General features: G+C 54.1%; 1 protein-coding gene across 3 annotated transcripts; it reads right to left on the bottom strand.

The window, feature by feature from the left end:
* Positions 1 to 415: 415 nt before the first annotated feature.
* On the bottom strand, positions 416 to 20,164 carry SCARA5 (scavenger receptor class A member 5). 3 transcript variants are annotated; one of them, XM_085218220.1, is made up of 9 exons: positions 19,960 to 20,163; positions 19,598 to 19,720; positions 17,332 to 17,460; positions 12,455 to 13,129; positions 8,967 to 9,047; positions 7,909 to 8,007; positions 4,269 to 4,316; positions 1,924 to 2,121; positions 416 to 633 (listed from the first exon to the last, which is right to left on the bottom strand). In XM_085218220.1, the coding sequence occupies exons 2-9, from the start codon at positions 19,707 to 19,709 to the stop codon at positions 497 to 499; spliced, it is 1,479 nt and encodes a 492-aa protein (XP_085074346.1). In that variant the 5' UTR covers positions 19,710 to 19,720; positions 19,960 to 20,163; the 3' UTR covers positions 416 to 496. The 3 variants fall into 3 exon arrangements, with proteins under 3 accessions (XP_085074346.1, XP_085074347.1, XP_085074348.1); XM_085218221.1 differs by having other exon boundaries at positions 1,924 to 2,118; XM_085218222.1 differs by lacking the exon at positions 17,332 to 17,460 and having other exon boundaries at positions 19,960 to 20,164.
* Positions 20,165 to 20,320: the final 156 nt, after the last annotated feature.

The raw sequence follows: 20,320 nt of genomic DNA, 5'->3' as shown, positions 1-20,320 counted from the left end.
TGGGGGCAGTAGCTCCTCACACCCCGAGGGTGTAACAGTCTGGAAATGCCCTGCCCCTCTGCAACACCCCCAAACCCTCCCTCTGACCCCCCTCCCTAATCCCACACCCACCGCCCAGGGCTGTTCCCACACCCAAAACATCCGAGATGTTTTTCCCTCATTTCCCGCAAGTGTGGGTTGAGCTCCGATTTCAACATCCCAGGCTGACACCTCCCACCTCGCCTTGTGGGGCCCCCATCCAGCCACCACCTCTTCACCTTCCCCACTGTCTGTCCCCAAATCCCATTTGGATCAGGACTGCGTGGATCCCCCCCAAGCCCCTAATCCCACCTCAAACATTGCGAGCCATCATCCTGAGCACTGGGCTGGGGAACCCTAATAGGGAACTCTAGGAAGCCATAATAGAGAAGTGTAATAGAGAATAATAAAAAAGCATTTATTTCTCCAATAAAACCTTTTGGGAAATGCAGGTAAGGAGCACTGGGTGTCCCCACTGTCACGGCGTCACACACTTGACGCCTGCATCCTCTGCGTGGCCGCAGTTGGTCTTGCCCCAGCTGGAGAAGCTGCAGAGCAGCAGGCTGTCCTCAGTCCCCTTGCAGGAGACGTCGTCCATCCAGATCCTGCCCGTGCCTGTGGGATGGGATGGAGAGGGGTCAGCTGCAGGGATGGGGATGAGATGGAGTGGGGATGGGGTTGTGAACGGGGACAGGGATAGGGATGGGGATGAGTCAGATGTGGGGACAGGGATGGGATGGGATGGGATGGGATGGGATGGGATGGGATGGGATGGGATGGGATGGGATGGGATGGGATGGGATGGGATGGGGATAGAATGAGGACAGGGATAGGGATGGGAATGGGACAGGAACGGAGATGGGTATGAGGACAGGGATGGGGTTGGGGATGAGGATGGGGATAGAATGAGGACAGGGATAGGGATGGGAATGGGACAGGAACGGAGATGGGTATGAGGACAGGGATGGGGTTGGGGATGAGGATGGGGATAGAATGAGGACAGGGATAGGGATGGGAATGGGACAGGAACGGAGATGGGTATGAGGACAGGGATGGGGTTGGGGATGAGGATAGGGACAGAGATGGGGACACAGATATGGTCGGGAATGAGGACAGAGATGGGGATGGGGATAGGGATGGGATCAGAGATGGAGATGGAATGGGGATAGGGATGGAGTCTGGGGTGGGAATGGGGTCAGGGATGGTGAAGGGGATGGGGATGAGGATGGGGACATTGATGAGGATTGAAACTCTTATGGGGATGAGGACAGATGGTCATGGAAGGGGACAGGAATAGGGATAGGGATGAGGATGGAAGAGGAATGGGAATGGAGTTGAGGAAGAGGATGGACAGGGATGGGATTGGGGATGGAGTTGGGGATGAGGATAGGGACAGGGATGGAGACACAGATGTGGTCAGGGATGGAAAAGGAATGGGGATGGGGACAGGGATGGAGATGGGATGGGGATGAGGATGGGGATAGGGATGAGGATTGAAGTTTGGATGGGGAAGAGGACACAGATATGGTCAGGGATGGGGACGGGAACAGAGATGGGACTGGGGCTCAGGGATGAAGACAGGAATGAGGATGGGGACAGGAATGGTGATGAGGTCAAAGTTGGGGTGATGAATGAAGACAGGGATGGGGAGGGGACAGCAATGGGGACAGAGCTGGCTGCTCTCCATGCCCTGCACTCTTTCCAGCTGTGGCACCGGGGCACAGCACCACCTGCAGGGCCACCCCTGGGCTCTACATAAGTTGCAGAGGCCACCAGCTCGTGGAGCTCAGGATGTCCCCATGAGGGTTGGTTTCCAACCCAAACTCCCACAGCCCCGGTGGTGGTGCTGTCCAGCAGTGCCATCCCAGTGTCGTCACTTGTTGTCACCCGCTGCCACCTGCTGACCTTGGCCGAAGCGGGCCATGCGGTACACCTCCTCGGCGCCTCGGAAGCCCAGCATCCGGCACACCACGTCCCCATCCTTCTTGTCCCAGCCATCATCGCACACCGTGCCCCAACGGCGGTCGTGGAAAACCTCCACACGGCCCTCGTGGGGTCCCGAGCCGTTGGCCAACCGGATCAACCCCTCCTCGGCAGCAGCTGCTGGCGACAGAGGGGATATCAGGGGATATGGGGGGACATGAGGGGACACAGGGGTGATGGGGAGGTTGGTGGGGCATCACCGTGCGATGTGGTGTTGGAGATGTCTCACTGTGGCCACCCCAGTGGCTCACCATAGACCCTATGGATCCCAGTGGCACCTCACGGCAGCCCAGTAGAACTCTATGGACCCCAATAGCATCTTACACCACCCCAGTAGCACCCCATGGACTCCTACAGCACCCCATGAGAACCCTACTGCATCCCAGTAGCACCCTATGGGACTCCAATAGCCTCCAGTACCCCCAGTAGCACCCCAATAGCACATTACAGTATCCCAATAGCCCCTCGCAGATCTCTATGGGGTCCTAATAGAACCCTATGGATTTCTATGAACCCCCTCTATGGCATCCCGATAGCACCCCATGGACCCCTGTTGAGCATCTCCTGGGCCCTAATAGCACTCCTACAGCATCCTGTGGACCCCCAGAGCACCCAAGACCCCTTATGACACCACTCTGGTACACCAGAGATCCCTATGGCAGCCCAATAGAACCCTACAGTACCCCAGTAGCACCCTATGGAAACAGAAGAGCCCATGGACCCCCAAAATCACCCCAACTGAGCACCCCACAGATCCTAATAGCACCCCAACAATACCCCAATAACACCCTATGGATACCTATAGTTTATCTTAGACCCAGCAGCCTCCTAATAGCACCCTATGGGACCCAGAGTCTCCCAGGAACCTGTGGCACCTTACGGCATCCCAATAGCCCATTGCTAGATCTCTCTGAGGTCTTGATAGAACCCTATGGATCTGTATGGGACTCCCAATGCACACCAATAGCACCTCAGTGGCACACCAATAGCATCCTATGGACCCCAAATGAGCACCTCATGGGCCCCAATAGCATCCAAACAGCTCCATAAGGACTCCCAGAACACCCCCAGAACCCAATAGTCCCCCAGTAGCACCCTATGAGACCCCAATAGTCCCTCAGGACCCATAGTATCACCTCAATAGAACACTATGGAACTCTAGAACCTCCAAGGACTCCTATGGCACCCTACAGCATCCCAATAGCCTCCCATGAATCTCTGTAGGATCCCAGTAGAACCCTGTGGATCTCTATGGAACCCCCATAGCGCCCCAATACCATCTCAAGGACCCAGAATCCCAGCATGGTTTGGGTCAGAAAGGACTTTACAGTCAACCCAGCTTCAACCTCTGCCATAGGGACACATCTTCTAGACCAAAGCTCCATCCACGGCCTTGGGCATCTCCAAGGATGGGGCACCCATGCTTCTTTGGGCAGCGGTGCCAGGGCCTCATTGTGAAGAATTTCCTCCTAACATTTAACCTAAATCTCCCTCTTTTCATTTCAAATCATCACTCTTTGTATCAGCCAAGTGCCTCATACTCAGTAAGCCCCCAAATCATCATTCCTCATTTTTTCCTGTATTTGCTTTCCCTGCACCAATTCCTTCCGACCCCCTCAGTGCCTCCCTCTGACCTTCCCTCCCCAGCAAAGCCAAAGCAAAACAAGAAAGGAAAAGCTGAAGGGGAGAAACAAATCCTAGTGGCTGTGAAAACAAGGGCTGAGTCTTTGCAGCTGCACCGAGATAGCTCTGCTCTAATAGAGAACATCTGCCTGGTGAGGAGGGGGGACAGGATGCAAACCCACCCCAAGGGCCGTGCAGATCCCTTTTGTTTGGGATAAGGATGCACGCATCCAGCTTCCAGCCGGGTCTGTGCGGGATGCACCCATCCCATGGTTACATGGGATGGTTACCATTTTAGGGGCATGAGTCATTGGGCATGGTGGGGATGGGTCAACGGTTGGACATGGTGATCTTGGAGGTCTTGTCCAACCTCAATAATTCTATGTGCGGGCATGGTGGGGATGGGTCAACGGTTGGACATGGTGATATTGGAGGTCTTGTCCAGCCTTAACAATTCTGTGATTCATCCTGGGATGTTTTCCCGGCCCCTGATGCCCCAGGCTTGTTGCTTTGTTTGCCAAACTATTTGGCTAATGCCAGATGCTGAGGATAAGGAGCAAACAGCATCAAAACCAAGAGCAGAGGGACCATCCCCAGCGTGTCCTGTGGGGAAAAAGCAGCAGGGGACATCCATGGACACTCACCCATGTCACTGCCTCGGTCTCCCTTCTCTCCCTTTGGTCCTCGATCACCTGGGAAGAGAAAGAGTATGGGACATCAGCCTTGCTGAAAGGAGATGTGTGTCAGCCTCTAGCAAGGCAGTGGCTGCTGAACATGGAGCTGCTCTTGGGAAAAGAGCAATTTGCTGAGATCTCTCCCCTTGGTGGTGTGGGTGGAAAATTTAGGAGGAAAACGGATCTTTCTATCCCTTCCCAAGCAGAAGTTGTTCTGCCTCCCCAGCTTGGCACAAGGTTTCAGTGGGGTTGTAATGAGACGATCCTTCAGGTCCTCAGCCCAAGCCACTCCGTGACTCTGTGACCACCCCCTGCTGCCCAAACACAACTCAGGGAGCCCCAGATCCATGTGAAACGCCCTTAAAATGCTGCATCAGCTGCTTTGTAGCCGTACACAGCAGTTCCGGGTGCAGATAAAGAATGAGAAGCAGAGGGGACCCCAGGAGCTGAGGGCGATGCTCCAACTGTCCCTTGGGATAATGGGAACCAAAAGCAGTGAGGTGATGGAGCTGCTCCCCAAAACGAGAAGCCCTCGTCTCTCATCTGCCTGTAGGAACAACAACCAACACGCATGCATGTTTGGAGAAAAATAATAATAATAATAATAATAAAAGGAAAAAAAAAAAAAAAAAAGCGTGCAGGAAATTCTTGCCCTTTAACTTGGAGGCTCTGGGAAGCTGAGATGGCTCCCCCCGGGCAGTCCCAGCTGTGTCAGCTGGAGGAAGGCTGCCTGCAGCCCGCTCTGCTGATGGGAACCAGATGGCAGCAGAACCGAGAGCAGGAGAGAGGTGGGGGTGGGACATGGCAGCGTGGGATGGTGAATGGACACAGCCACAAGTGCTATACTGTCACCCTATTGCGGGGGGTGGCAAAGGGGTTCCCAGGTCTCAGTGTTACGAGGTCACAAAGAGCTGAATTGCGGTGCACACTGCAATCCCTGCAGGGCCCTACAGTGCATTGTATAGGGATTATCAGGGGAGATGCAGAGGGGGAGGGTGAAGCTCAAGGAACAGAAATGCCATATGCAACGCTGGGCAAAAGTGTCATGGTCTGAAAGTCCCAGTGTAAGGAACGTGAATCTATGATCTATAACCAGTTTGAATCTGCGACTCTATGACTTGCAGCAATGAAAACTTTCAGAAGAAGAAGATATTCAGGTTGGATATTGTGAAAAAAGTCTGCCCAGAAAGAGCAGTGCTGCAGTGGCACAGCTGCCCAGGGAGGTGGTGGGGTCACCGTCCCTGGGGGTGTTCAGAACTGTGAGGATGTGGCACTGAGGGATGTGGGCAGTGGGCACGGTGGGGTGGGCTGGGGTCGGATTTGGAGATCTCAGAGGGCTTTTCCAACCTGAATGATTCTATCACTTGATGATCAACTTGCAGAATAGGAAGATGAGTAGAAGATCAGTGCAGAATAGGAGCCGGGTCGTGGTGGATACCAAAATGAACATGGGCCACCATGTGTCCTTGCTGCTAAGGAGGCTCACGGGGATCCCACCCATGGTCACGGCTATTTCCCACCCATAAAATCATAGAATCATGGAATCACTAAGGTTGGAAAATTCCTCCAAGATCACCAAGTCCAACCCCAAGCCACCCCCATCATGCCCACTGACCACGGCTCTCAGTGGTCTGGATGGAGGGAGGGATGCTGTTAGGGTGCCTTGATGGATGCAGCTCTTGCTGCCCTTTAAATTCAGTCCCAGGCAGAGCCTTGCCTGCATGAAGAGGAACCTCTCATTGCCCCAAATTTCCCCCCACCTCTGGTTAATTTACTGCTTTCCCTCCCAAGCACACTCCCCGCACAGCATTCCCTGGGACAACATAAAGACAACTGATTTATGCTCACTTTCCAGAATGGCTTTTCCCATTTGGAAATGAGGGAAATAATCCCTTCCTGGGGTGATTTGGAGGGAAAATACATCGAGGATAGGAAAATAGTGACGAGAGGAAATAGGCAGGAAAGGAAAGCCATCCCTCAGGGTGTCTGCAGTGTTTGGTACATTTTTCTCCAATGCTGTGACCCAGGAATTTTGGGGAGAACTTCCTACAACAGTGGGGACAGCCGGGATTTTTGGGGAGAGCCTTGTTGCTCACCCCTCCTGTTATAGGGTGAGGGTTGTGACAGGGGTGTATGCCTGGTGCCTCTGCTTGAAGCCCCAGCTTGGAGCAATGCCTCACCCTGGGTCTGTTTCCTATAAATTTCAGAGAATCCCGTAAACCGTAGAAATTCAGCGCTTGCTGCCAACGTGCTTTGTGATTTATTGGAGAAGGGTTGGGAGAAGCCCCCTGATCCTGAAAGATTTGGGATTTCACTGGGACCCGGGGCTGCCACAGGGTGGGACATATCTGTCACTGAGGGGTGGGACAGGGATGGGACAGGAGGGACTCAGCGGTGGTGGCATCCCTGGATATGGGGATTGCTCCATAGCAGCAAGGAGATGCAGTATACACCCATATACACATACATATAGATACAATTAAAGACTTCACCACTGCCTTTGAGGCCATCCAACTTTCTGCTTTCCATACCCGAGAGCAGAAGTGCTCAGTCTCCCTGGGCAAGGGGACTTGAGATGCAGAATGGCTTTGGAAATGTGTTGGAGAGCTAACAGGGGAATCATTAAAGTTGGAAAAGATCTGTAGGATCATCAATCCCAAAGCCAACCTATCAACACCATGGCCGCTCATAGAATCATAATGTCGTTAAGATTGGAAAAGACCTCTAACATCATCAAGTCCAACTGCTGCTGAGAAGTGGCCATGGTTCTTGCTGTCATAGATCCAGAGTCCCAGAATCCCAGAATGCTTTAGGTTGGAAGGGACCTCCTGGCCTGGCCCCAAGCCCTGACCCAACCACCATCACCATGGAGATCCTCCAGAGGATCAGGAACAGACTGTGGGCATTTCACCAGAGAAAACTGGTGCAGAAAACTGCTGGAAGAGACAAACAACATGGATGGGGACATCCCCAAGAAGGGACAGCTGGAACCAGGGCGGTGCCACATCCCTGGGCTGGGCTCTTCCTGCCTTCTCCATTTTGGGATGGAAAGAGCCTGTTTTGGGAGCTGGCATCGCCCATTCCGATTTAGGCTGCAGCACTGAGGAGTTTCTTTTAAAAGGTCCCCTGGGTGTGCCTTGCCTCGCTGTGCGTGGGCGCCTTCCGTGCTCAAACCACAGCGAGACAGGAAGGAAGCACAAAAACAAAGCTCTTCACTCCTGTTGGTCTCTGTAGGGAAGATGCTCATGCCCACACCAAGCGTGCACTCCCAGAGCATCCCCATGCTCACCCATCCCAAAGCAGAGGTTCTGTGCCCCCATAGCAGTGCTTCCCAGAGCCCCTCCATATCCAAGGAGCCCCTGATGTGCCCTTTCACTCCCATGGTACTAAGGGATGTGGGTTAGGAATAGCATTCAGCAGGTCAAGCTGATGGTTTGGTCAACCTGAAAATCTTTCCAACCCAATGACTCCATAGTTTAGTGGGCTGGTGGTGATGGGTTGGCTTGGTGATCTCAGTAGTCTTTTCCAGCCTTAATGACCCAATAATTCTGTGTCCCACCCATAATAGAGGCTGGTTCTTACCCTTGATCCCAGTCCTGTTGGTCCTTACCTTTGAATCCCCGCATCCCAGCTGGACCCATAGGGCCGAAGTCTCCTTTGTCCCCCTTCAAGCCACGTGGTCCTGGTAGTCCTCTCTCCCCAGGCATCCCTGGAGCAAGGACAGAAGCAAAGGGGTCACGGTGCAGCACAGGAACCACCCCATGAGAGCCCCCCACCCTCGGCACCGAGCTGTGCCCCTCTTGGGCTGAACTTTCTGAAACCCTTTCCCAGGGTTTTCCTCTGGTTTGAAGAAGGAAAAGCCACCGAGATGAACTTGGGTTCCAGAGGACGTGGGGACTGAATTCTGAGCTGCTCTATGGGGCATCACAGTGGGGCAGGAGCTGGCCCTGATTTGGGGGCAGGAGGGCAGAGCTGCGGTGCTATGGGGATTTATCCCAAGTGCATCCAAAAATGCACCGGAAAAAAGCGAGGTGGAGAAAGACCCCAAAATAGCAGCTCTTCCCTAAGGTGAACACTCCAGAGATCGTTTTGTTTTTCTGTTTAAAGAAAAAATAAAGAAGGAAAAAAAAAAAAAAAAAAAAAAAAAAAAAAAAAAAAGGAAACAAACCAGATGATGCATTTCTGATGCTTGTAACGCCCAAGAAAAACAACCATGAATCTGTCAGCACATGAAAAAAAATATCTGTTGGTGAAAGGAGTCTGGGCAGCCAGCACTGGGGAGAGCAGCTGGGTTTCCACCACCAGGGGGATGGAGGGCATTAAAACAGGGGGGTCCAAGGCTCTGAGCCCCTCTGCTGTGACACTGGCAGCCCCATGTGGGTCAGGGTGATGGGATCCTGGCACTGCTGTGCTGTGATCCTGTATGTAAACCCACCACTTCTGGGTTGGGCTGAAAATGAGAACCAGGCTCATGATGAGGCCAATTTCTCAGGGTATGTGAGGGTCTTCTCTTGTATTTTAAATTGAATTTGTCTCGAAAACAATGGTTTGAATTAAGAAGGCAGAGGGGGGGGGGGGTGAAGCATTCTTGGCATTGAAGAAAGCATCCTATGAAAAGTCCCTAAGCATCAGTGTCCCACAGAAGGAGGAGCCCATGGGGGTCCTTACCTCGCAGGCCGGGTGGGCCGGGCCGGCCAGGCTCCCCCTCCATCCCTTCATGGCCAGGGTCTCCCTTGGGTCCTGGGGGCCCTGGAACACAACGGGGTTGGTTGCAGTGATGCACAGCGCTTGCTGTGTCCATATGGAGTCCCTTAGCTCTGGCTATAGGACAGCAGAGGGCAATGCCAGCAGCCCCGTCCCCTGCTCTGTGCATGTTAAAGGACCACAGTAACTCCATCGACCTCAGCTGATTTGTGCATATATGTATGTATATAATTATCGTAAGTATTATCCTGTTTTTCCTTTTCCTTCACCTCCTATCTTCCACCTGAATGTGACCTGAAAGGAAACTTCAGTTTGCTGGAATTTCCTTTCAAGCAAAATTTGTGACATCTTCACTGGAATATCTTCCAGGAAAGAAATAATAAATAATAACGATAATTTTCTTCTCCTTCTTTTTTTTTTTTTTAAAGCTCTTTGGAAATATTGAGATGAGCCTTTAGGAGTGGATTTACAGCACAGACATCACCCCTGGCTGGGAACGAACTATTGGTGATCACTTTTGTTGTGAGTGAGCAGAAAGTCCAAGCAGTGACAGAGCCTGCAAGGGGCCAACTCCATGAAGCTGAAAACAATTATGGGCTGAATCTGCTGGAAGAACTTGGACAGAAAAGAAATGATTCATGGGATAACTGAAAATAGGGCAGAGAGAGGTCTGGAGGGTCATTTGGTCACTATCCTACCACGCCAGGGTGATAATTGGAAACCATAAAACTCTGTTTTCCTAGAAACCCAAAAAGCCACAGTCTGACAGTTGTGCAGAAAAACAACAGCCAGCCAGGGCGGTGATGAGGGATCATAGAATCATAGTATGATTAAGGTTGGAAAAGACCTCTAAGATCACCAAGTCCAACTGTTGACCCATCATCACCATGCCCACTAACCATGTCCCTTAGGACTGGGAGAGGGGGGCACTCAGCAGTTCTAAATAAGATTAAGGAGTTATGAAACTAAGAAATTAAGAGATTAAGAAATTAAGAGCAGTGCTCTGTGGTTTGCCATGGGGATGACGTGTGGTGGGGTTGGCAGAGGGATGCAGGGAGTGATGCAGCAACATGGACACCCTGCCATGGGAATAGCTCTGCTGGGAAAAACTAAATAGATGGGCCAAAAAACTAAGAAATAGGAAGGATATGGATGCAGGAATGGGTGGTGCTATGTACAGCCATTGATTTTCTGAAAGAGCAAGAGGGAGGCCAAGTACTGTTCATGCACCCATTATGGGCTCTTGGTGGGGTGGTTGTAGCTGCTGCAGTGCAACCCTTCTCCTCTTCCTTATCTTCATCATCTCATCATCACCATCACATTATCTCAGCATTATCTCATCATTATCATCTTATTCCATCCCATCCCACCCACCCCACCCCACCCCACCCCACCCCACCCCATCCCATCCCATCCCATCCCATCCCATCCCATCCCATCCCATCCCATCCCATCCACCCATCCATCCCATCCCATCCCATCCCATCCCATCCCATCCCATCCCATCCCATCCTATCCTGTCCTATCCTATCCTATCCTATCCCATCCCATCCCATCCCATCCCATCCCATCCCATCCCATCCCATCCCATCCCATCCTATCCTATCCCATCCCATCCCATCCCATCCCATCCCATCCCCTTCCCCCCTTCCTCCATCCCAGAAAGCTTTCCATGGAACATCAGGGAGGCCAAGGGCATAGACAGGTGAAGATAGAATCCTCCATGAAGAGGTTTCATGGAAGATGTCCATGGGTGACTATGAACCATGCCTGCTTCATAAGACTGGGGACTGGAGAACACAGGTAGGGACAGGACGTGCTGCACTTGTCCCACATTCCCTTTCCCTAACACCAGAGGTCAGACACAGTCCTGGAGACAGCAAATCTGTTTGCTGGCTCCAAGGTTTACTCATCCTTCAAAGCTGTTCCCACCACAATGAGTCCAGTGGTCCATCAGCCACCACACCATAACCTAGAGGACAACCTGATCTAGTGGGTGGCATTCTGCTCACAGCAGGTTGGGACTAGATGATTTTTAATATCCCTTCCATCCCAACCATTTTATGATTCTATGATTCTAGGTCTCTTGACCTTTAAAGACCTTTCCAACCCAACCATTCCATGGCTCTATGATCTCTAATGACACTTCCAACCCAATCATTCCATGACTCTATGATCCAACCCAATTCATTCTGTGTTTCTAAGATCTTTAAGGTTCCTTCCAGCCTAATCATTCTATGATTCTATGGTTCCATGATTCTGCTGCTAGGTGGCTGAATCTGCTGCAGCTCCAGGTGTTGCAAAGCCACATTTGTTCCCTCCTGGCTCAGCTAACAGCTGGGCAGATCCAGTGCCTTGGCAGCCCCTGCACTATCCATCTGGTATTTTGGCAAGAAGCACCGGGAAAATGCTCATCATGGACTGAGGACATCGGAATTGGGGGCTGGTATGAATCGGATCCCACTGAACCTCCTTATGTTTCTGCCAATGAAAATCCATCTGTCCATGACGTGACTGAGGAGCAGCAAGAGGAGCACCTCTGTGCTGGGTGTGCGTATGTCGTCGCCTAAGACAATAATATCATTACTGTCAAAAAAGGATTTCCGCAAAACTAGGTGCAGTGGTCAAGAGAGGATGGGTTGGTTATTTGGTATGGGCTGCAGGTAGAGATGAGAACGTAGGAAGGGAAACCTGCAAAGAAGAAGATCATAGAATCATAGAATGTCTTGGGTTGGAAGGGACCTCAGAGATCATTGAGTTGGTTGCCAACCATTGAATCAGGCACTACATCAGGCTGACCAGACCCCATCCATGACCCTGGGCACCTCCAGGAATGGGGCGCCCACAACTTCTCTGGGCAGCAGTGCCAGGGCCTCACCACTCTGTGAGTGAAAAGTATCCTCCAACATCTTATATGCGGTATACATAATAAAGATATCTGATAAAGATATGTGGTTAAGCAAGTGATATGATGGGTGATGAGTGAAGGTACCTGGTAGGAAATCTTCTGCTTGACCACTGCAGCAGCACACAAAGCCCTCTGCCTGCTGCACTCAGCCAGGTCAGGAGGGACCTGGCAGAGGTTTAACCAGTGAGAAAATCCCAGGAGCTCCCTAATGTGGACCAGAGAGAACTTGGAGGGACACTGATAGAGCGTCCAAAGTGATGGAGACACCTGAACACCACACAGACCTAGAGTTGGACTAGATGTTCTCCAGATGTCCTTTCCAACCCCTACGATTTTGTGGTTCTGTGATGGATTTGGTGCATGCGAGCGTTCCTAGATGTCCCCAAAGGAAATCCCCATGCCACCAGGGCCACCCAAAGCACCAAGGACATCCCCATTGCTGGGGAGTTGGACCACACGGCCTTTAAAAGTCCCTTGCAACTCAAACCGTTCTATGATTCTCAGCATCAACCAGGATGCTGCTTACAAAAGGACCTCGACCTACCCCGTATGACGGAGATGTTCTTCAGTGCGATGGAGTGCTCCCAGTCCTTGAGACGCAGGTCCTCCGTCACGTTGCCGAGGATGGCCAGCTCGTGCTTCAGCTGCTCCTCCATGGCGATGTGGATGAGCCGCATCCGCCGGGCGTCCTCGGTGGCATTGCTGATCAGTACCTGCAGGTCCTGGATGCGGCTGTGGTGGACGTTGACATCGTAGGAGAAGGTCCTGTTCATGGCATCGGCGGCTCCGCTGACGGCTGTCACCTGCTCGCTCAGGCCCTCCAGCCTGCTGCCCAAGTGGCTCAAGAGGTGCTCATGGTGTTGCAGCAGCAGCCGGCTGTTGTTGCCTTCCACTGAGAGCTTGTAGAGCTCCTGCTGGGCTGCATCGCCCTGCAGGGCCAGGCTGTCCCACAGGTTGGCCACGGCCCTATCGGTTTGGCCAGCCTGGGTCTGCAGGCTCCACAGGAGGCCTTCCAGCTTCTGCAGCGAGCCCGTCATGAGGAACAAGGAGTCCGAGTGGTTCTGGAGAAGGTCCTGGAGCCTCCAGATGTGATCCATCACATCCCCTTTCAGAGGGAGGTGCAGCAGCTTCAGTTGCATGTCCCGGAAACTCTCATTGAGGCGGTTCACGTTCCCCATCAACGCCTTCAGGTCCTCAGGGGAAGTCTGCGGCCTGGAGACTGCGAGGGAGAGAAGGGAAAGGGGCATCAGGAAGCACCCCAAAGAGATGGGGCTTGGCAGAGGTGTGCACATAGCATTTGGGCATCTCCCATTCTGAGATGCTCCACTGATCCATCTATCCACCCATCCATCCATCCACTCATCCACCCATTTGTCCATCCACACATCTATCCATCCATTCACCCATCCATTCATCCATCTAGCCATCCACCCATCCATCCACCCATCCAACAATCCACCACTCATCCACTCATCCACCCATCAACCCATCCATCCATCCACTTATCATCAGAGAACCTCAGAACTCCAGGGTATTTGGGGCTGGAGGCACCCCTGGATCCTTCTGGTCACCCCCCACACCACTGCAGGGCTGCCCAGAGCAGGGTGCCCAGCACCATAGCCAGGGGCTGTGGGAGATGCCCAAGCAGAAGTCCCCTCAGCTCTCTACTCCCTGTACCAGGGCTCTGGCATCTGCCTGCACACCAGTGCTGCTGATGGGCAGAGAGGAGCTCCTGGGCTCCAGGCTACACCCAGTGCCCCTGAGCAGAGCCCAGCCCTTTCCCCTTGCACCTCCTGTAGGGATTTATGGCCTTGGTGGGATCCCTCTGAGCCTCCCTGCTCCAGGCTGAGCAGTTTCATTCTGTGCCTTTCCCTGCAGCCAACTGGCTGCTAAAAGTGTCCGCTTCCCTTTGCACACACAGATCCCTCCCCAGACACAAATCTCCAAATTGCTTCTGCCCCTGCAGAGGTTTTAATTTTAATTTAACAACCAGGTTTCTCCCCTGGCTGGAACACAAAGCTCTGCTCTGTGATGCAGCCCAGTGGGTTGGCTCTGTGGTCCTTGTGGAGGAGGAGAGAGGGAGGGAGGGAGGAATGGAGGGATAGAAGGAAGGACGGAGGGATGGAGGGAGGCAGAGAGAAAGGGATGGAGGGAAGGATGGAAGGATAGAGAGATGGAAGGAGAGACGAAGAAATGGAGGAAAGGATTAAGATGGAGGGAAGAATGAAGGGAGAGAGAAGGGGATGGAAGGAAGGAGTTGGAGGGAAAGAGAGGTGGCAGGAGAGATGGAGAATTGGAGGTTAAGCATAGAGAGACGGAGGGAAAGATGAATGGAGAAAGAGCTGGAAGGAAGAAGGCAGAGATGGAGGGAAGGATGGAAGGGTGAAGGGATAGAAAGATGGAGGAAGAGAAAGAAATGGAGGGAAAGATAGAGAGAATGGAGAGAATAATGGAGGGAGAGAGAAAGGGATGGAAGGAAGGATGAAGAGATGGAGATAGGGATGGAGGGAAGGAAGCCATCCAGTTGGGACATCCATCTGCCCTCAGGCCCCACCTCTCCCTCCAGCAATGAGGGAAGCAATGAGAAGCCCTGGAGCCCACAGACACCTGGAGACAACGTGTCCCTTGTGTACTGTGTGCAGTTCCCATCCCACCTCTCCACGCACACAGCCCCGTGCCAGCAGCCCTGTGCTCCCACAACCCCAGTGCCATCAGCCACTGCTGCCAGTATGGTCCCATTGCTGCTGCTCCTCCCCTGCTGTTGAGAAGCAGATGGGAAAGAGAAGCCTTTGTCCCGAGAAAAGGCATGAAATATTGAGCCTGATAACACAGTGCAAGTCCTCATCCTGACCCATCAGAAGGGAGGGGAATGGCTGTGAGTAATGAGGATGAATGTGACACCACTCATCAGACAAAGCTGCAGGCACTGGGCTGAGCCAGAGGAGCACAACATGGGTGTGTTGGTCCCACAGCCTCCCCTCCTTGTTTGCTTTTGTTTGCTTGAAGGCTGGACCTGGGAACTGGCGGGTGTTTATTAGCGCTGCCAGGAGCCTGCAGCACGCACACAAATGCACACACACAGCTTGTACACATGCACACACAGATACACTAATGCACGCGTGCACACAAACACACTCATTTATAGAGCACAGCTGCATGCACACAGTGTATACACGACCCACACGTGTGACACTACCAGTGCACACAGTGCCAATGCACACCCATCTGCACACAGCACCTGGCAAGGCCACCCCAAATACCACCCTGCTGCCAGCTCCAGCACGAGGCCTGGCAGCGCTGGGGCTGAGCTCATGGTCCCCAAAGGGCTCGGCAAGCAACTGCTCCCTCCCCGCTATTGTGTTGTTGGGACACATCGTCCTTCTGGCTGCTGTCCCCAGCATCTCCTGGCTCGGCTCCCCAACCCCAGATCCTGCCCTGGGAGCACCCATGTGCTGCTATGTCCTGCTCTTTCTCGTGGAATTGAAAGTCTTTCCCCAAGCACTGCTCCAGCTGCAAGCTGCACGGTGCTTGCACTCCCACGCCATGCACACGTGCAAGCACACAGAAAGGTGCAATGTGGAGCGGGTGCATGAGGAGCTGAGAGGGAGCACAGCCAGCACAGCTGACCCCAGGAACCAAAAGGATGCTCCACGGCATCGTGCTCAGCAATTGAAGTGGGGGAAAGAAGGTGGAAGAAGGGGATTTTTGAGGCGGTTGCATTTGTCTTCCCATTATGAGGTGCCAAAATGTGCACGCGTGGCAGTGGGGTGCAGCTTCATCCACCAGCACGGTTGGATGCCCACACCAAGGCACTTCAGTGCATGCAGAAGCCAGCTGCAGTGCTGGGATTCAACCAGCAAAAAAGCTGAGAGCAGAGTCCATCAGAGTGCAACCAGCTCAGGCTCCGTGCTCTTTTAAGGCACGAGGAGGGCTCAGCTGTGTTTTCAACCCCATAACCCCGAGCTTTGTGTTCCCCAACCACGTGCCCTCAGCCCCAGCGCGTGCCTGCGGGCTGATCCCACCCTGCAATCCATTCCCCCTTGGCAGCCCCGCTGATCTCTCCCTTCCACATCGCCTTTCTGCCGATGCCTGGAGGAGCCAAGCAGGAGGGAGTGTGCATCCCAGGGGTGCAGCCAGAAAACCACTACAACAAACTCTTGCAAAAGAGGATATTAAAAGCAGGCTGCATTTAAAGCACCGTGCCTCTTGTTTTTTTTTTTCCCTGCCTTTTTTTTTTTTTTTTTTTGCACCCAAAACATCCTGTTTCCTCAGTTCTTAAGTGGTCTAAGGTTTTGTTTTGTTTTGTTTTTTGTGGTTTACTCATTTTCTGTCCTTTGCCAGCTCTGGACACACACCTAGCTCAGTGGAATGCAGCAGGGCTGAACCTGATCCTGGGTACCTCAAGGTATGGGGTGGGCTGAAGGGCCTGGCTCTCCCCCCCTTAGGCAACTGGGACTTGATTCACGGGTAGAGCTGGGATCTCAGTGCCCTCGGAAGGCTGCAGTACATGAGGCCCTGAAGATGCCCCAGCTGCAGCTCTCCCTGCCCCTATCAGACACCACGATCCTGTTCCTGTTATTGCTGGAGCTGCTTTCAGCAAACAGCTGCGGCTCAGACCAGGATGAGCGTGCCTGTCCCGAGCCCTTTGCACAATTCATGGCATCCCCAGCGCAGGGTTTCTCGGTCCAACAACAACACTAAAACAATGTAATGCAAGAAATCAGTGGGAGAGGCTTCAAAATTCCAGCAAAAACTCCGCTGTCCCTTCCTCAGCCCACGGAAAACGAAATCCACCCTTTGCAAAGGGATGGTCCTTGGGGTTGCATCTCCTGTCTGCGTTCTGGAGCAGTTCTGTGCTTGTTAGGGTTTGGAGATAGATGATCTCTGAGGTTCCTTCCAACCCAATCCATTCTCTGACTGTATGATAGCTGTTGTGGTGTCCCTGCCGCGCAGGGCCACGGAAAGGGATACAGACTGCTGCCCAAACTGAGTCCAGGACTTTGGGACAAGGGAGGACAAAAGGTAGCAGTGACACAGGGCAAAGCCAACCCTGTGGGATGAGTGCATGAGGCTGAGGTCGCAGTGGGGTGGAGCCTGAAGTCCATGCTGGCTCCATAGAACAGAACAAGAAGGAAGGAACCCACGGAGGTCATTGTCCAAGCCCCAGCTCCACACAGCACCACCCAAAATCAAACCCTGTGTCTCCTTGGGAGCCATGCTCACTGCCCTGGGGAGCACATTCTGTGCCACATCCCATAGACCAAGCTGCCCACAACCCCATCCAACCTGCTCCTCCAGGGATGGGTCCAAGCCTCACAAACAGCAGACCTCATCCCCGTCCCCTCTCCCCTGGAGGGATGCCATCAGCAGGTCCCCATCCCATTCTGCTCACAGGAGCATGGCCCTTCGCTCAGCCCTTACCTGCGAGGATGAAGACACCAACGAGGATGAGGAAGACGAGGAGATAGAGCCCCAGCACAGCATACTTGAGTGCTGCCAGGGAGCCCAGCCACCCACAGCGCCCGGCTGCCTTCATCCTGTGCCCGGCACCTGGGGACAGAATGGGTGTCACAGGGAGCACCCAGCCAGTGTGGGTCCATCATCTCCAGGAGCCAATCTGCCAACATCTCAGCTGTCACGATGCTTTCAGCAATGCAGCAGGTGGGGCTGGTCGGATCCTGCCTCCTCCCAGCACACCGGTGCACCCAACTGGATGCATCCAGCAGAAAGATTGAAATGGGTGAAACACGGTGGCCCCAAAGACAAACCCAATGGGGAGGAGACCACATTCATCCACGCCCATGAGCAATGCCTGCATCCAGCAGAGAACATTACTGTGGGGCTTGGGGAGCCAGCCCCATCCCATTCAATGGGCACTCTATGGGATTGAGACAGGGATATGAGGGACAAGGAGCTGGGCTGTCCCCTTCTCTTAGAGGTGTTCTCCAACCCTAACAATTCTATCATTCTGTGATCCCATTGCACCCAGGTCTTCCCCAGCATGGGCGGTGTGACCCTCCTGCCCAGGTTCAGGGGTCTCATGAAACCCTCCAGCCAGCGAAGGACAACGTTGGGTGCAGGGCTCAACATGGAGCAGTTTTATGGCAGAGGGAGGTTAGTGACCAGGCTCTGAGATGATGAACTGCTATGGCCCTGCTGGCTGACCCCAGGATCCCATGGGATCCCAGGTCTGAGGGCACCCGGAGCAGCGGAAGGTGCAAGGGCAGCTCTCACCTCCCAGCAGCTTCCCTCCCTGTAACATGCAGCTCATTACCCGCATACGGTTCCCATTTGCTGCTCGGGGCATGCTGTCACCGGCCAAACAGATGGAACTGAAGGTTTCATAATGAGCAAAGCTGCAATATTTTTCTGACATTAACACTTATATCAGGTCCTGGGAGGCTCCGAGAGGAGCTGGCCCCGAGCCCTGAACCACCCACTCCTCCCTGCTCACCACACGAGCAGCCCAGGGCTGTGCTCCGGCTCGTAACCAAGGGGAAAAGCAAATATTTCTCCCCTGCCCATCCCCGGGGGAGCTGAGCTGTGTGCTCTGCCCAGCCCTAGAAGAAGGTGGGGACTGAGAGCAGGGTTGATCCCCAGTCCCATTTAGAGGTCCCCGTGTTGCTACCCCAAAGTAGGGGAGCAGTGTTTGCATGCATCCCTTCTCATCCTCATGTTGGGATGAGCCCTGCCTTCTGCCAAAGCCTCACAGGCTCAGGGCTGACCTTGTCTCTGCCCAGGGAATCATCCCATACGGCTCTAGAACAAACACAACCCCCTGGATCCCACAAAAGTGGGTGGGGATGGGGTTCCCTGCAGCGAACTCTGTGCATAGGGAGAGCAAGGGAAGAGAGGTTTTGGCCCTGGAGACACAGGGGTTGTTGATCCAGCACATGGGGCAGCTCGCTGCTGCACAGCGCTACAGCCAGGGCTTGGCTGCAGAGAGCTCCAACCCTTCCAGCTCCTGCTCCGTGCCAGCACTGAGCTCTGCTGGGGTGGTCCACGTGCTGCGGGGTCAGGGGGAGCATTGCAGGGTGACATCGGGTATGGGTAGCAACACAGCATCTCAGCATGAACTGCCATGGGAAATGACCCACAGACCCAAAGCTGTGCCTATCCCAAGAGCTGGAGCACCATAGGAACACCATGGCTCTTCTCGTCTTGAGCCACCTGCACAGCGTGAGCATCCACACAGCAATTTGGCAGTGCCTGGATGCAGCCTGCCCGGGTTCCCCGTTACAGGCCTGCCCCACGTGTGTGAGCCTGGGAAGGCATCAGTGATATGAGCAATGTTCTGCCTCCTTTGGGAGAGATTGTTCCGTGGTACTTGATCTCGTGATGGAGACCAAGCCAGGACTGAGTGGAAGGAGCACTTTGTATGCCAGGAGAAAAGAAAAAGGGCATCCCTGGGCAAAAATACATGCATGAGAGCTGGAAGCTCAAACTTTCCCCCACTAAAAGAAGCGCCTCGAGCACAGCCCTGGTCAGCAGCAGAGCCCATTGTGATCCTACAGGAGCGCTCATCCCCACATCCTGAGACCAGAAAGGGCAGACAGAACAGCAGAGGAGGCACAGGGAGCTCTGTGCAGTGGGATTCCCTGAGCACTTCTCCCAAAGAACTGCAGTGGAAGGGGAGCTCCCTGCTCTGGATGGGTTCCTGCCCCCAAACGCAGCATGCAACACTCACCGTCCTCGCAGAGGTTCAGCTTGGAGAGGTTCCTGCCCTCGAAGGGCTCCTCGAAGATGGATCCGTTCTCCCTCTCGCTGAAGGTGTGCAGGTACATGGCCTTGTTCTCCATCCTCCCGCTGCCTGCGGGGCACGAGGGGAAGAGTGGGGGGCAGGAGCCGGGAGCATCGCATACGTGCATCCCAGCACCGCGGTTCCCACCCGGCAGCATCCCCAAGGGGAGCCAAACCAAACGGGGAGGAATGCTCGGCATGGAGGCACCGGAGGCTGCGGGCACACATCGATCCCCACACATTCCCCCGGGCTGTCCATCTTTCTGCTCCCCCCGCCCCCCTCCCATTCCCGGGAAGTTCCCCACTCACCCACGCAGGACGGGATTCCCGTGACTCTCAACACCCCCAGCGCAGCGCGATGGCCGGGATAGGAAAAGACAGCGAGGGCCCGGCGACCTCTCCCCGCCACCCACCCGAGCCCCCCCAGCCGCCTCCCATGGGCTCCCGGCCGGCAGCGGCTGCGGCGGAGCGGAGCGAGAGCTGAGCTGAGCCGGGCCGGGCCGGCCGTGTTTTGTAGGATAGGGGCGTGAGGGGGGGGGGGAAGCCGGGTCGGAGCCGTCCCCGCCCCGGGGCGGGCAGCGGAGAGGAGGGGGGCAACAGGAGGGTGAGGCCATGGGGCGGGGGCACCGCTGTAAGGCATTGCTCCGTGCTATGGCACTGCTCCGTGCTA

This window comes from Meleagris gallopavo, chromosome 2 (genome assembly GCF_905368555.1).
Source record: "Meleagris gallopavo chromosome 2, MGAL_WU_HG_1.1, whole genome shotgun sequence".
Taxonomy (NCBI): domain Eukaryota; kingdom Metazoa; phylum Chordata; class Aves; order Galliformes; family Phasianidae; genus Meleagris; species Meleagris gallopavo.
The sequence above is the reverse complement of the archived record's forward strand: the minus strand, read 5'-3'. Positions and strand labels throughout refer to the sequence as shown.